Raw genomic sequence first — 17160 nt, 5'->3', positions numbered from 1 at the left:
GGAAAACAGGCCAGATGTTCATACCCAAATGCATACACCATTCAAAGCAGCATCAAAGGGTGATGATTACACTCAAACCACATTGAAATGTCAGCCTTATGGCTTAATGGTTGCATCGTGAGAGTACAAGCACTAGAGAACAGCTTCTGTAGATCTTAAGATTTTAATTGTATCGAAAGATAAAGTGATGCCCTCATTCGTAGAAACCACTTGGTACATCTGCTCTGCCTCAGTGGTTGATCTATTCCAGTAAGTGGTATATTCACCTCTAACCTCTGTTTCAATAAAAGGCAAGGTATACAGATAGCATAATTTAGTACAGGAATTAAATCCAGAGGCCTAGTAGGAAAATGGACAACTAAAAACATATATTTGTAGTAGCAAGAGACCCTGATCTAGGAAATAAATGATTCTTTTCAAAGTAATTTCACATGTCGGGGTGCCTGGGTGGCTCAGTAGGTTAAGTGTCAGACTTCGGTTCAGGTTATGATCTCAAGATTCGTGAATTTGAACCCCACGTTAAGCTCTGTGCTGACAGCTCGGAGCCTGGAGCCTGCTTCAGGTTCTGTGTCTCCCTCTCTGCCCCTTCTCTGCTCAAGCTTTGTCTTTCCATCTCTCTCAAAGATAAACATAAAAAAAAGAACTGTCTCTTTACTTGTTACTGCACTGCTGACCAGCAGGGCCTGGTTATCAAGGGACGTGTCGTGTGAGTTGCAGCCACAAAAGCTGTGGTGCCAGACGTGTATATGAGGTCCTTTCTCAGAGACACTGACAATCTGGGGCAGGATAGGCGAGTTCAAGGATGGTGCCTGCCCACCAGTCTCCCCAGTTTCGGGCCGGGGGGATTGCCTTGGGCTCACCGACATGTGTTTAATTAGAAGCCCGTTCCTCAGGCCATAGCTATGCAGATAAGCTAAAAGGCGAGTCACAGAAAGACCGGGATGATTTCAGTTGGCCACCTCTGTGCTGTGTCCTGGGTAGGGCGGCCAGTTAACAACTGTTCCTCCATTTATTTCAGTCCTACGTGACCTGCCAACATAAGCCCTGAGGGCCACCAGACAGGTGCACAAGCTCCTTTTCGGGAGGTACTGGCGATGTGGAGCATGGCAGAGGGAGCGTGAAAGGTCGCTCCAGCCCTCCAAGGTCTGTGGAGAGGACTGCGGCCAGACTTGGGTCTACGTAGAAGCCTGTCACCTCAGGCCTCAGCTACACAGATAAGCTAATAGGCCTCTTTCCCAGAAAGACTGGGGGTGCATTTCAGACTGCTGTGTCTGTGCTGTACCCTGGAGGGTTGGCCAAAGTAAAACCACATGAGCACTTTAAGAACTGTTTCTCGGTTGGCTGTAGCCTTGTGGACATAGGCCCCACTGGCTTTCAGAGCCAGGTGTTTTGTGGACCCATCTCTGGGGTGCAGGTCTTAAAAGCTGGGGTGCCAGACGTGGGGTTCAAACATTTGGCTTCCCAGGAAGAAGCTCAGAGTTGTGAGCTTCCATCTAACTGTGGGTTGCCACACTGGGGGAGGAGTTTATGGTGAGACATATCTCCTACTCATTTTTGATGTGGGTTTGTGTTTGTTTGTCTTCTTTTTCTTTTTCAAGTAGGCTCCACACCCAATGTGGGGCTTGAACTCATGACCCTGAGACCAAGAGTCACATGCTCCGCTGACTGAGCCAGCCAGGCACCCCTTGATGTGGTTTTGTATCCACCCAACGTAGATTTAGTTTTCAGATCTCCTTCAGAGAGAAACTGTTCTGAACGTGGCTCTAGACGTCGTGTGTCGGACAGGAGGTGAGTTCAGGGGATCCTCTCACGTTGCCATCTTGAACCATAGGCTCAGCTTACAAGACCCATTACTTGGTAGCTAAAGAGATTTCGATTAATACTTTGAAGGAACCAGCATTTTGATGCAGAGAATTTAAACAAAAAAGGAAAGTGAGGAGCTAAAAGCTATCTTGTTTTGCTTTCGCCACAAAACTTTTTGAGACTCGTAAGAATATTCTACTGACAATATTTCCGACTCACGCTATGTGTATGTGCAATTTAAAAAATGTATGCTACTGATTGACAAATCAAATATGCATATCAAGTGTCCTACAAATATAAGATTGAAGATTTAAGTGGAGGCATTGTGATTTAAAAAAGATAACCAATAACATAAAAGAGTTTGAGCTCGTTATGTGTAGAGAATGTATTTTTATTACATGCCCTAAACCAGATGACTAGTATAAAGGCAAAATATATCATAAAACCATGAATACCAAAAGTCTTAAAATTATTAGGTTTGCTGTGAAAGTCATTTCCAAAACTACAAGGAAAGAAAATTATTGAAAATCAATAAAAATCAAATTTCAAAGTACCTAATCTTAGTCTATGCTCCAGGATTTATTCTAAGTCTTTCACTAAATTGAAAATATTTCATTAAAATTTAAGTTTGATGTTTAAAAACCCTATTCTCCCTAGAAGATACGTGCTTGTACACTTTTTTTTTCTATTATAAGTCCCTCCCCCACATTTTTCATTTTTATAGATGAAAACAAAAATAAGGGTAATGAGGTGCCTTGTAAATCTTACCCTCAGTAATGTTAAGTTTAACCCCAACAGTTTTAGTGCAACCTAGTAAATTGAGAGAACAAAAGAGGGAAATCAAACACTGCTGCTTTTCACTCCCCAGTTTAACAAGTGTAAGTAACAGCTCTAAAGGAAAAGAAATCAAACTGGGTATTCGAAAGAGACACCTGCACAACTTCTTACAATTCCCTAACTTACCCGGACAAATGGAGACTTTCACATAAAAACTCCACTGAATACAACTGTCCGAGTCTCCACAGTGAACTGCTCTAAGTTTCATCTTGGCCCCTGGTCCAATTTAGGAAATAGGGGGAAGCTGGGTGGGGAAGGGCCCCGTAACGCTCCGTGATTTGCTATAGAACTTAAACCTCAAGTCCCACCCCGCAGAAATTTTTCGTGAAGTCCTAACAGACGAAGCAAGTCTGCGCAGGTCACTCTGGCCGCTGGGACAGGAAAAGCAGCCTAAAACATTGTTAATAAACAGATGCGACTGGCAGGGCACACTGATGCAGGCTCAGCTTAGGGAAAGATGGCATAGGCACAGGTGCAAATGCTGCACGCACGTAGGTGAGGAGTGAGAAGGACCGGAAGTTAGAAGAAATGTCCTTTAATTTACCCTTTCTTTCTTTGAAGACATCTGTACAGGCAGGTGCAAAGTACTGCAAGGCCGACAACTACAAGAAACCAGGAAACAAATGACATGTAACTGAGAGCTAATTGCCAAGATTCAAAATGTAGCAGCAGAAATAAGTAAGTGTTGGTTACATTTCAGTGGTCAGAAAATGTTACTTCATTTAAGCACATATATATTCATATTCCGTCTAGACTCTTCACTATCGGAAGTTCGTGAACAGTCCACAGTAAGTCAGGGAAGAATCCTTGCTTAGTTTACAAAAGTACCCAAAGCATATTTGGGACGCAGGGTCATGACTAATCATCCTGAAAACACATGGAGTATTTAGGTTTGTTACTAAGTGGACAAGTGGGATATAAAAGAATCTACATTCACCAGCAAAACGTGTAGTATCATATACAAGGTCAGACTGTTCTAGACTGCTGTACTTCATTTCAAGCTATAAAAACCACAGAAACTGAAAAGTCACTTAAAAAAATAATGCACTTCCTCGCAATACTATTTTGATTTAAGTGGCATTGAAGTTTGGGCTACTTACGGATAGTAAGAATAATCACAGCAATGATACCTGCATCTGGGAAAACATGAAAACAGTTTGAAGATAATTGAGCGCACAAGGGTCCCAGAGAGTAGTCGCATTTAATCTTGCTCAGATCATACACTACATCTATACACGACAGCAAAGAGAGTTCCTCAGTGTAGTTTTAGCACGACTGCTAGTGTGTCCAGATCATTCCGATCACAGAGCCCTTGGACTCTGATCCCACATTCGGGGGCCATCTTGTGAAACAATTGGAATCGCTTTTCATTGTTTTGTGTTGTGGCTACTACACCAGGTTATTTAGTAAAGCTTATTGGGCACTTAGAATTCCCTAGATGGGAGGAAATTACCTACATGTGTCTACACATAAGTACCACTTATGTTTATCATGTTATCTGGACTACTAAAATCACTATCAATGTCAAATTTTGTGAAACTTGGTTCCTTCCTTAACTACAAATAATTGGAACATGATAGCTATTTCTATATAGTACTCCAAGGTTTCATAAGGAAGAGTAATTAATAGCCAAAATAATACCTAATTCCTCCAATTCTTCAAATAATGCTGATTCATTGGGCTCAGGATAGCCTGGGGGGCAAAATGGAAAAAAAGAAGAAAGACTAAACCTTAAAGATCCATAAATTCACTGGTTTTTATTTTTTGCTTTTGTATGAAACTGCTAAAAATTTCATTTTCCTTATATATTAATGTTTCTTAATAAAAATATCATAAGTCATAAATTTATATTTGATGTCACCAACAATCTTCCTCCTGTACATTGGTATTTCCTGTGACAAGATTCTGCAGTATGGCAAGCAAATTTATCACCACTGCATCCTCAAAATTAGCCTGAATTCAACATGAGTCTACTTAAAATTAAAAGATAGAGGAGGACTTTAAAACAATTTAGAAGTTGATCACGAATAGAAAGACTCTTCAACATAATAAAAGCCATTTATGAAAAACCCATAGCCAACATCATATTTAAGACTGCAAGTTTTCCTTTAAGATCAGGAACAGGACAGGGTGCTTATGTTTGTCACTTCTATTCAACATAAATACTGCAAGTTCATATTAGAGCAATTACGTAAAAAAAAAAAAATAAATAAAAAGCATCCAAATTGGGAAGAAATAAGATGATCTCTGTTCACACATGACATGATCTTTTACATAGAAAACTCTAAAGATCACACACACACACACACACACACACCTAGTACAACCAATAAATGAATTCAGTAAAGTTGCAGGATACAAAATCAACATGCAAAAATCAATTGTGTTTTGGGGCGCCTGGGTGGCTCAGTCGGTTGAGCATCCAACTTCAGCTCAGGTCATGATCTCACACTCTGTGGGTTCGAGCCCTGCGTCGGGCTCTGTGCTGACAGCTCAGAGCCTGGAGCTGCTTCGGATTCTGTGTCTCCCCCTCTGTCTGCCCCTCCCCTGCTCATGCTCTGTCTCTCTCTGTCTCAAAAATAAATAAAAACATTAAAAAAAAATAAAAGTTGATGGGGAGTGGGAGGGAGCGGTGGGCGGGTGATGGGTATTGAGGAGGGCACCTGTTGGGATGAGCACTGGGTGTTTTATGGAAACCAACTTGACAATAAATTTCATATTTAAAAAAAATAATAATAAAAAATAAAATAAATTAAAAAAATCAATTGTGTTTCTACACACTAACAGTAAGCAATGTAAAAAGGAAATTAAGAAAACAATTCCATTTACAATTGAATGAAAAGGAGCTACCCTATGACCTGGCAATTGCGCTACTAGGTATTTATCCAGAGGATATAAAATGCTGATTCAAAGGGGCACACGCACCCCGATGTTTATAGAAGCACTATTGACAATAACGAAATTATGGAAAGATGCCCATTGACTGATGAATAGATAAAGAAGATAAGGAATATATTTAAAATGGAATATTACTCAGTGATTTAAAACAATGACATCCTGCCCTTTGCAACAATGTGGATGGAACTAGAACGAATACATTCAATACGTGCGAAGCGAAATAAGTCAGTTGGAGAAAGACAAATATATTATTTCACTCATATGTGGAATTTAAGAAGCAAAGCAGATGAACATAGGGGAAGAGAAGGAAAAGTAAGAGAAAAACAGAGAGGGAGGCAAACCATAAGAGACCCTTTTTAAAAAATGTTTGTTTATTTATTTTTCTAAAAATAATTTATTGTCAAGTTAGCTAACATACAGCGCATACAGTGTGCTCTTGGTTTGGGGAGTAGATTCTCATGATTTCTTGCTTACATACAACACCCAGTGCTCATCTTAACAAGTGCCCTTTTTAATGCCCATTACCTATTTCCCCCTTCCTCCTGCCTCCCCCTTCAACCCTCAGTTTGTTCTCTGTATGTGACAGTCTCTTATGGTTTGCCTCCCTCTCTCTTTGTAACTATTTTTTCCCCTTCCTTTCCCCCATGGTCTTCCGTGAAGCTTCTCAAGTTCCACGTACGAGTGAAAACATATGGTATGTGTATTTCTCTGACTGACTTATTTCACTTAGCATAATACCTTCCAGTTCCATCCATGTAGTTGCAAATGGCCAGATTTCATTCTTTCTCATTGCCAAGTAGTAATCCACTGTATCTATAAACCACATCTTCTTTATCCATTCGTCAGTTGATGGACACTCAACAATTTGGCTACTGTTGATAGTGCTGCTATAAGGAGACTCTTAAATACAGAGAACAAACTGAGGATTGCTGGAGGGATGGTTGGTGGGAGGATGGGCTAAATGGGTGATGGGCACTAAGGAAGGCACTTGATGGGATGAGCACTAGGTGTTATATGTAAGTGATGAATCACGAAATTCTATTCCTGAAACCATAATTACACTATAGTTAACTAACTTGGATTTAAATAAAATTCTAAAAAAATAATAAAAGACTTTGGAATAAACTTCACAAAGGAGGTAAAAGATTTGTACACTGAAAACTATAAAACACCACAGTAAGAAATTTAAAAAGACATAAGTAAATGGAAAGAAATCCTGTGTTCATGGATTGGAGGACCTAATAAAGTTAAGATGCCAATGTGATATGAAGCAACCTACAGATGAAGTGCAACCCACCAAAAGCCTAATGATGCTCTTTGCAGAAATAGAAAAGTCCATTTGAAAATTCATATGGAATCTCAAGGGACGAGGAATAGTTAAAGCAATCATGAAAAGAGAGAGCAAAGTTGGAAGGACTTGTACTTCCTGATTTCAAAACTTACTACAAGTACAATAATCAGAACAGAATGGCACTGGCATAAAGCAGGGCACCTGGATGGCTCAGTCAGGTAAGCGTCTGACCCTTGATTTTAGCTCATGTCATGATCTCATGGTTTGTGAGTTCAAGCTCCATGTCAGACTCTGAGCTGATGTCATGAAGCCTGCTTGGGATTTTCTCTCTCCCTTTGTCTCTGCCCTTCCCCTGCTCTCTTTCTTTCAAAAGTAAATAAACATTAAAAAAAAAAAAAAAGACAGACCGACCAATGGAATAGAAGAGAGGCCACAAAATAAACCTTTGCATATATAGTCAAATAATTCTCTACGAGGGTGCTATCAAAATTCAATAGGGAAAGAGCCAACTTCTCACAAATGGTTTTGAAAATGAATTTTAACACTTGCCATACACCAAACACAAAAGTTAATTCAAAATCGATCAAAGACCCTAAATATCTAAAACCATAAAACTCTTAGAAGAAAATAAGAGTTCAGGCTTCATGATGTTGGATCTGGTAACGTTTTATTGAATGTGACACCAAAAGCATAGGCAACAAAAGGAAAAACCAAACAAATTAGACTACATTAAAACTAAACACTTTTGGGGCGCCTGGGTGGCTCAGTCGGTTGAGCGTCCGACTTCAGCTCAGGTCACGATCTCACGGTTCGTGAGTTCGAGCCCCGCGTCGGGCTCTGGGCTGATGGCTCGGAGCCTGGAGCCTGCTTCCGATTCTGTGTCTCCCTCTCTCTCTGCCCCTCCCCTATTCATGCTCTGTCTCTCTCTGTCTCAAAAATAAATAAACATTAAAAAAAAAAACTAAAAACTTTTGTGCATCAAAGGACACTAACAATAGAGTGAAAAAACAACCCACAGAACGGGAAAAAAAAAACATTTGAAAATCATATATCTAATAAGGGATTGAGATCCAAAATATAAAATGAGCTCCTAAAACTCAAAAACAAGACAGAAAAACAACCCATCAAAAATGGACAAAGGACTTGAATAGACATTTCTCCAAAGAAGATATACAAATGGCCATTAAGCACACAAGAGGATGCTCAACACATTATTAATTGTTAAGGAAATGCAAGTAAAAACCACAATATACCTCATGTATATTACCTAACATATATTATGATGGTTATTACCAAAAAGCAGAAAATAATATGTGTTGATAGAGGTCAAGAAATTGAAACTTTTTCAAATTAAAACAACAACAACAAAAAAATTTAAATTTTTTTTTGAGAGAGAGAGAGAGACAGCACAGGCAATAGAGGTAGAGAATCCCAAGCAGGCTCTATACCCAGTGTGGAGCCTGACACGGGGCTGATCTCATGATACTGAGATCATAACGTGAACCGAAACCAAGAGTTGGATGCTTAACCGAGCGAGTCACCTAGGCACCCCACGAAATCGGAACTTTTGTTGCTGATGGGAATGTAAAATGGTATAGCCACTATGGAAGACAGTATGGTTGTTCCTCGAAAAAGTAAACACCGAACTGTCATATAACCAGCAATTCTCCTAGATATATAGCACCCCAAAATTGCAAACAGGGGCCCAAAATTAAAACTTTTCAATTGTTAAGTTCACAATTGAAAGTAGGACTCAAACACTTGAAAGCCAATATTCAGAGATACATTATTCAGAGTAGCCAAAGTGTGGAAAAAACCCAAGCAAGTGTCGTTTCAACAGATGAATGAACAAGCAAAATGTACAAAACAATGGAATATTATTCAGCCATAGAAAGGAATGAAGTTCTGATACATGCTGCAAGGTGGATGAACCTTGAAAACATTATGCTACATGAAATAAGGCAGAAATGATTCCACTTCTATGAAGTAGCTCGACTAGTCAAATTTATAAAGACAGAAAACAGAATGGTTACCAGGGATGGGGTGGTGGGGGGGGGGGCGGGGGCGGATTGAGTTATTGTTTAATGTGTATAAGGTTTCAATTTGAGATGATGAAAAAGTTTGGGGGATAGTGCTGGTTACAAACAATGTGGATGCACTTTATGCCACTGAAATGCACACTGAAAATGGTTAAAACAGTAATAAAATATAATACAAGTTTATCTAGAAAAACTAATATACAGAATAGTCTAAATGTTGCTGAAAAGGAAGTGTTCTGCCAGATATTAAAACAAATTATAGTGGGGCACCTGGATGGCTCAGCTCAGGTCACGACATCATGGTTCGCAGGTTCAAGCCCCACGTCGGGCTCCATGCGGTCAGTGAGGAGCCTGCTTGGGATTCTCTCTCTCTCCCTCTCTCTCTGCCCCTCCTCTGCTCTGCTCTCACTCTCTCCCTCTCAAAATAAATAAACTTAAATAAAAATTTTTAAAAACCCAAAACATATCATAGTATTATAGTGGGGGAAAAATGACTCAGAATGGCCAGAGTTCAAGGAAACATAAAGATGACTGGAAAACAGTTGGAGAGAGGACTTCTTCAACAGATGTTGCTATTTCACCATTACAAGGGGGTGGGTAGAGTGGAGAGGAGACCTATCTCACTCCATTTGTCAGAATGAATTTCAGATGCACCAATGATTTAAATGCAAAGAATACAATCAGAACACAGGGTTGAGATGTTTATAAAGTTTTAGCATGGGAAAAGCCTAAAGCTTTTATAAGACAGGCAAAACACACACAGCCATTAGGGAGAAGATCGATACGTCCATCAGTCCATCTACTTATTGATGTAAAATTTCCATACATGTAAAAAAGACCACTAACAGAATACTTAAATAAATACGGTATACATTTCAAAGTCATCATCGGAAAGAATGACAATAAATCTAAATACAACCCCAATATAAGACATTCAATGGGAAAAGGGCAAGTTTCAAAAAATTACATACAAGATGATGTCAATTTTGGTTAAGATAAAAGAAAAAATGCCCAACTATATGTATCTAAGGATGTATCTAAAGACTGAAGTAAAGTAATTCTTTACTCTGTATACTTTCACAATGTTTGAAAATTTATAAAAATATATCATCCATTTACCACTCATGTAACAAAATGTTACAAAAAGCCATCTATAACCAATAGTACACCATAAAAATCTTGAAAGGAAACTGACCAGTGAAAATAAGGCCCCAAAGCCCCTGAAAAAATGTTCACTTCGTATTAAAAGTGTTTTAACTTACAATGAACTCTCACAAATCAACAAGAAAAATATTTTAGAAATCTAATTTTTAAAAAATGAGCAAAGGGCCTGGATAAATCAAAGTGGGGCAAGAAAGTTCAAATTCTTTGATGATAATTAAAGAAATGCAAATTAGAACAAGACACAACGTGGCACTCATCACCTTATCAAGTTGTTAACTATATAAGCAGGAGAAAGAATTACTGAACCTGGATACTTTGAAACTGGAGGTTTGGTTGGATGAGTAGGCTTGAAACCTGGAAAAGTAAATTGGATACAATTCACTAGCCTTATCAACACAAAATTATGCATTTAATCTTGAATTATTTTCAAAAAAGACTCATTATTTCTCAAAATGAAAAATACAAATACTTTCCAAAGTTTGCAATTCTACTTCTGGGAATGTAGTCTAATGTATATTTGCACAAGTTCATAAGCGTGTATGACTAAGAATGTTCCCTACAACTTTGTATTTTATATGGAAATCCTAGAAGTTGACTAATAGTAAATCATAAAAATAATGTGTTCAGAGTAAACACACATATCTTTAAAAAAAATACCATCCAAGTCATATCATACTACATAAGAAGGTGTACCTTTTTCTCTTCTGCCTTGTATTTCTTGGACTTAAAAAATATTTGCACATTTAGATCTGCTTTAACACCATTATCTGTTGCTGGTCCTTTTGATATAGTCTTTCTCTGACTGATGAAAAAAAATGATTGACAATCCCATGGAGAGTTTTGATTTTGATTTTTTAAAAAGGATCCCTGTAGTTTCTCCTCTTTATAAGCTTTTTCTTACAATTTTTCTTCTAAAAACTAAACTGTATCAGTGTTTTATAAGTCCTTTATGAAATGCTTATGGTTCAACTCTTTCCAAAGAGCATATCAACAAACATAGGATACACCACAGTGCATATACTCACTAGGATCATGTAAGTAAATACGGATGGTTCATGGAGTATAAATTTCATATGCAATCTTAATAAATCAGTCCACCAAAAAAAAACATTTTCTTTCCCCCCAAACCTCATAGCCCTCAACTAAAGCACACAAGGAGGGTATCAGGTACTAGGTTTACAGGAATTATTTAAAAAATATATTCTAATTACCGTATTAACATGCATAATTCCACAAATCCTTTAAAATACTATGGCCATAGGAAATATACAAACAAATTAAAAGCTATTAATCATGATCTGTTTGAGTTCAACACTTTCAAAAAACAAGAAGCTAAAGTCCACAGAAATGAGGTTACTTGAATAAGCTGAGCCAAACTAGGACCTTAGTGAGGTCGCCCGGGATAATGTTCTTCCCACTATTCCTGTTGTCTCTTGCTTCTGATGGAAAGAGAGGCCAAAGATAGGAGCACTGAAATCAGGAAGATATTTCCTTCCAACATAGTAAAATAATCTTTCAAGTCTTAAACAAAGTAGCTGACCTATAGGAAATCCTTCATTTCATTTCATTTCATTTCATTTCATTTCATTTCATTTCATTTCAACGAATAAGGATTTTTCCTGCCTTTCAGTTGCTATGAAGTTTAGGTGCAGTTGCCAAATAAAAATGCCCAGTAAAGGGAAAAAGAAAAATTGTATGAAGTTGGAAGGGGTGGGCGTGGGGGGAGGACATACAGGTCTTATTTGGAGACAGCAGATATTTCCCAGTTTAAATTGTGCTACGTAAAAAACAACAAACTAAACTGGTTGTAGTCCAGCAAGTGAAACATAGTCCTAGACCAGGAAGATACCCTGGGAGCAAACTGATCACTTAAAAAAAAAAAAAAAAAAAAAAGAAACAGCAAAGTCGACCCAGAAAACACACATGTTAAAAAACAGAAGCCCTAATCCTTCCTCTTCACTGATACTAATTCGAGTGATGCTATAAGTCATAAGAGCTACCTTTACAAGCTCCCCATATGCCAGGCACTATGCTAAGTGTTAAATGCATCCCACTTAAACGGTATGTAACCTTCCCAAGTTTACATACCTGTTTATATCTGTGGACTCTGCCAAATAATTTTAGAAAAACTAAATAGAACTTAAATGGCTGTAAATACGTCCTTCACCCTTTCACTACTCAAAATGTGAATGACTATAAATCACATAAATGTAAAGGATTGTTGTAAAATATAAGCAGGAAAGTACAAATCGGAATGACTCAAAATTAGAGGTTTTATTTTGGGAGAAATCTGTACCGAAAAACAAAATAATGTAGAATCAACGACTTCAGAATTATTGGCTTCATTTCATTTATATAAATGAATATTATTCTTTTATTCTTGACTTATAAGTGTAAATAAATGTACGTAAAATTCTTTTAGTCTTGACTTACAAATGTAAAAAATTCTCATGCTTCAGTCTACTCTAAAAGTGGTTGCTATACATTTTTATACATAAAAATACTAAATGAGAAATTTGTATGTGATGTAGATAACGTGGAAAGACCCTATGAAAACGTACAAAATCACAACATAGGAATGATGTCATATCTCCATCATGTAAATAAATACAAGATGGAACAAAATACTAAATTTTTTAATTATTTGTTTTCACTGATATTTCATGTTCAAAAAATTAAAACTAAAAAGATGGAAAAAAAACCCACATTTGTACCTTTAATACATGTCGGCATCTCAGGTTCCCAAGTATTTCTCCCACCACAGAACACTGGGTTGCTGCCATTAAGATAGAAACCTGGGAGGCATTCAAATAGAACCACTGCTTGGTAGGAATAGGTTTCTCTGACTCCTGATACCAGTCTTCCATTCACAAGTACTGGATGTTCACATCTGACCACTGAAAAGTACAGAAACTCTAGAATTAATGGAAAGCTGCTTTAACATAGGATTAGAAAAAATAGCGCCAAGTAGTAATTTCCAGCGGGAAGAAACATACAAGGAATGAAAGGCAAGGTGTTAAAAGAAAAAAAAAATACCCAAGAAACCTTTATACATATGCACACTTTAATTCCAATGAAATGGATTTAGAGAAATCTAATAACTTTTTCCACCTAGAAAGACTGTCATTAGACTTTATTGACTTTCCTACATTTTTTTCCATTACTGACAATTTTTTTTTACATTTATTTATTTTTTGAGAGACATAGAGAGACAGAGCACAAGTTGGGGAGGGGCAGAGAGAGAAGGAGACACAGAATCGGAAGCAGGCTCCAGGCTGCGAGCCATCAGCACAGAGCCCGATGTGGGACTTGACCTCATGAACTGTGAGATCATGACCTGAGCTGAAGTCGGACGTTCAACCAACTAAGCCACCCAGGTGCCCCTCCATTACTGACAATTTTTGAGAAAGGTCTGACCACCACATACAAATTCGAGGCAAGTTTTGATCTTCATCAATTCTAGGGATTTTTTTAAAAGGTCATGCTGACACTGGCTGCAGTACCCTGCTTTTCTAGAAAGGTAAGAAAGACTTTTCTGAGAAGGTAATACTTGAGTTCAGATTTAAAAGTTGAAAAGCAAGAAAAAAAAAGTTGAAAAGCAAGTAGCCATGCAAAGATATGCAAAAAGAAAGTGCTCAGGTAGCAACAACATACACAAATGGGATGTTCAAGAAACAGAAAGGCCAGTGGAGTTAGGGCAGTGTTTTCCAAACATCTTGGCCTGCAAGCCAGAGATCGAAAGGCACATTTTACATCGTAAACCAGTATATAAGCACACAGGCCTGAAATACAGGTCAGCCTCATACCAGCGTGCTCTCCTGTTTTCCATTCTACTCCACCTCTTGGGAAGTAAACTACTGCTCATGACCTGATAGATTCATTTCAGAATCTATTAATTAATCTATTAATTAATCTTTTCGCCGTTGTGCGAAACTACTGTTAACTGCACTAATAATTTTCTTTATGTTATGTTGGCTAGACATAATTTACGTACAACAAAGCTCGTCCTCTTAAGTGGACAGCTGTATGAGGTTTGACAGAGGCAAATAATCATGTAATTACCACAATAAAGACACAGAAAAGCTCCATTGCCCCCCAACATTTCCTCATGCCGCTTTGTAATCAACCCTTCCCACCCCCACAACCACCTTCACCAACCAGCCAAACACTGGTCTGTTGTCTATTCCTAAAGAGTCGCTTTTCCAGAATGTCATAAGGGGATCACGGCCTCTGAGTATGAGTTATTTCACTCAGCATCATGCATTTGAGAGTCATTCCTATTGCTGCATGGGTTAGAGCTCACTCCTTTCGATTGCTGAGTATAATTGCATTGTATGGACATACCATGGTGGTTTGCCATTCACCAGCTAAAGGGCTAGTGCGTTGTCTCCAGTGCGGGACAATTACGACTAAGGCAGCTGAATATTCTCACACAGGTTTCTATGTGAACATGTTTTCATTTACTTGGATTGATGAGTTGTATGGTAAGTATATGTTTAACTTTATGAAAAATGTAAAAATATATTCCAAGTGGTCATATACCACTTTGTATTCTTACTAGCAATGTGTGAAAATTCCAATTGTTCTACATCATTGCTGGTACATGGTATTATTAGTTTTTTGTATTCAATTTCAGTTCTTTTATTAGGGGTGTTGAGTGGTATCTCTTTGTGGTTTTAAATTACATTTCTGTAATCACTAATTATATTGAGAAATTTTCATGTGCTTTTTTGTCTTCCATATATCATGTTTGTTGAAATAGGTCTACTCAAATATTTTATCCATTTTTTTAAAAAAATTGGCTTGTTTTCTATGATTGAGCTTGGAGAATTCTTTATGTATCATAGGTAAAAGTTATTATTTGATATATGCTTTGCTAATATTTTTTTCCCAGTCTATTGCTGATTTTTTCCCCATTCCTTTAACAATTTTTTTGCAGACCAGAAGTCTCAAATTTGGAACATCCAAGTTTTTTTCTTTAAAGGATCACACACTTTATGGGTGGTATTTAAGAAATTTTTGGCTAGGTCACAAGTATTTTGTATGTTTTCTTGCAAAAATCTTAAGGTTTTAGGTTTTACATGTAATTCTATGATCCATTTTTTTCCAAAGTTTATTTATTTTTAATTTTTTAATTTTATTTTATTATTTTTTTTAATTTTTTTTAACGTTTTATTTATTTTTGAGAGAGGGAGAGACAGAGCATGAACAGGGGAGGGTCAGAGAGAGGGAGACACAGAATCTGAAACAGGCTCCAGGCTCTGAGCTGTCAGCACAGAGCCCGACGCAGGGCTCGAACCCACGGACCGCGAGATCATGACCTGAGCCGAAGTCGGTCGCTTAACCGACTGAGCCACCCAGGCGCCCCTAATTTTTTAATTTTAATTGCTCTTTTATTTTTTTAGCATGAGAATTACACATCACAGCTCAGCGTGTAGAATTCATTATCCAAGGAAATAGAAGTCATTTTTAGTTTTTTCCTTTTTTATATATTTTTAAATTTATTTATTTAAATTCAAGTTAGTTAACATACAGTGCAGTATTGTGGTCAGAGGCAGAATGTAGTGATTCATTACACATAACACCCAGTGCTCATCCCCAGAAGTGCCCTCCTTAATGCCCATCACCCATTTAGTGCATCCCCCACCACCCTCCCCTCCAGCAACCCTCAGTTTGTTCTCCGTATTTAAGAGGCTCTTATGGTTTGCCTTCCTCTCTGTTTTAATCTTATTTTTCCTTCCCTTTCCCTATGTTCATCTGTTTTGTTTCTTAAATTCCACACGTGAATGCAATCATATGGCATTTGTCTTTCTCAGTCTAACTTATTTCACTTAGCATAAAGTTTCTAGGTCCATTCGTGTTGCAAGTGGCAAGTTCTCATCTCATCCTTTTTATAGCTGTGTAATATTCCTGTGTGTGTGTGTGTGTGTGTGTGTGTGTGTGTGTGCGCGCGCACATACATTACATCTTCTTTAGCCATTCATCTCTTGATGGATACTCAGGTTGCTTCTATAGCTTGACTATTCTAAATAATGCTGCAATAAACACAGGAGTGCATATATCTTTTCAAATTAGTGTTTTCATCTTGGATAAATATGCAGTAGTGGAATTATTGGATCTCTATGATTCATTTTGAATAAATGTTTGTCTATGGTTCTAACATCGATGAAGGTTCCCTTTTTTTGGCACCTGGATATCCGATTGTGTTGTACCGTTTGTTGAAAATATCATTTTCCACTGAACTGTTTGTATACCTGTACACCTGAACAAAATCCACTGGACATATTGGCAGGTATCTAATTCTGGATGTAGTACTCTATTCCATTGCTCTATATGGCTATCCTTTTACCTATACCACATTGTTTTGATTATATGCCTTAAGTGTGCTTTATCTTAAGTCTTAACGTCCGGTAGAGCGAATCTTCTAATTTTTTTCAAAATTATTTTCACTATTCTAGATATTCTGTCTTTCCACATAAACTTCCGAATCAGTTTAATTTATACAAAAGGTTCTGCTGGGATCATCTGGGGAGCTCAGTCAGTTGGGTGTCCAGCTTCGGCTCAGGTCATGGTCTCATGGCTTGTGGGTTTGAGCCCCGCGAAGGACTCTGTGCTGAGAGCTCAGAGCCTGGAGTCTGTTTTGGATTCTGTCTCTCTCTCTCTCTGCCCCTCCCTCACTCATGCTCTCTCTGTCTCTCAAGAACAAATAACCATTAAAAAAAGGTTCTGCTAGGATTTTTGTTGGGATTGTGCTGAGTTTAGATAAATTAGAGAGGCTTGACTATTACATTGAATCCTCCAAACCGTACCTAGTGTATATCCCTTCATTGATTAAGGATTTCTTTAGTTTCCATTATTAGTGTTTAGTAGGTTTTAGCATTAATATCTTTCACATATATTGTTAGATTTATACTCAAGAATTTCATATTTTGGAACTACTGTAAATGCTTCTTAAAATTTCAATTTCTTTTTTTTTTTTATGAATATAACTTATTGTCAAATTGGCTTACATACCACACCCAGTGCTCATCCCAGCAAGGGCCCTCTCCTCAATGCCCATCACCCATTTTCCCCTTTCCCCCACCCCCCCCATCCACCTCAGTTTGTTCTCTGTATTTAAGAGTCTCT

The 17160-nt window shown here is 37.8% G+C and overlaps 1 protein-coding gene and 1 long non-coding RNA gene across 13 annotated transcripts in view; one reads left to right on the top strand and one right to left on the bottom strand.

Moving 5' to 3' along the window:
• The window catches only part of LOC124510078 (uncharacterized), a 56506-nt gene that overhangs the window by 25789 nt on the left and 13557 nt on the right, over positions 1 to 17160 (top strand). For 3 of the 12 annotated variants that reach the window (XR_006961595.1, XR_006961596.1, XR_006961599.1), the window contains exons 2-4: positions 1019 to 1143; positions 1602 to 1788; positions 3202 to 3318. The exons of 3 other annotated variants lie outside the window; for them this stretch is intronic. This is a non-coding gene — a long non-coding RNA (uncharacterized LOC124510078). Of the gene's footprint in view, positions 1 to 1018; positions 1144 to 1601; positions 1789 to 3201; positions 3319 to 6198; positions 6233 to 6861; positions 7048 to 13351; positions 13553 to 17160 lie in introns of those variants that run through there. 6 more of the 12 variants (XR_006961601.1, XR_006961604.1, XR_006961598.1 and 3 more) reach the window with 5 other exon arrangements.
• Positions 1 to 17160, bottom strand: part of LOC124510076 (membrane cofactor protein-like) — a 29027-nt gene that overhangs the window by 1925 nt on the left and 9942 nt on the right. The window contains exons 5-9 of the mRNA XM_047076772.1: positions 12747 to 12929; positions 10339 to 10386; positions 4282 to 4332; positions 3741 to 3776; positions 3185 to 3242 (exon numbers count right to left, since the gene is read on the bottom strand). Coding sequence (XP_046932728.1) covers positions 3185 to 3242; positions 3741 to 3776; positions 4282 to 4332; positions 10339 to 10386; positions 12747 to 12929 — 376 coding nt within the window. The remainder of the gene's footprint in view (positions 1 to 3184; positions 3243 to 3740; positions 3777 to 4281; positions 4333 to 10338; positions 10387 to 12746; positions 12930 to 17160) is intronic.

The sequence above is a fragment of the Lynx rufus genome, unplaced genomic scaffold, assembly GCF_022079265.1.
Source record: "Lynx rufus isolate CCGP_SWC_20201006 ecotype Redwood Valley unplaced genomic scaffold, mLynRuf1.p SCAF_15, whole genome shotgun sequence".
NCBI lineage: Eukaryota > Metazoa > Chordata > Mammalia > Carnivora > Felidae > Lynx > Lynx rufus.
This window is presented reverse-complemented; position numbering and strand designations above follow the sequence as displayed.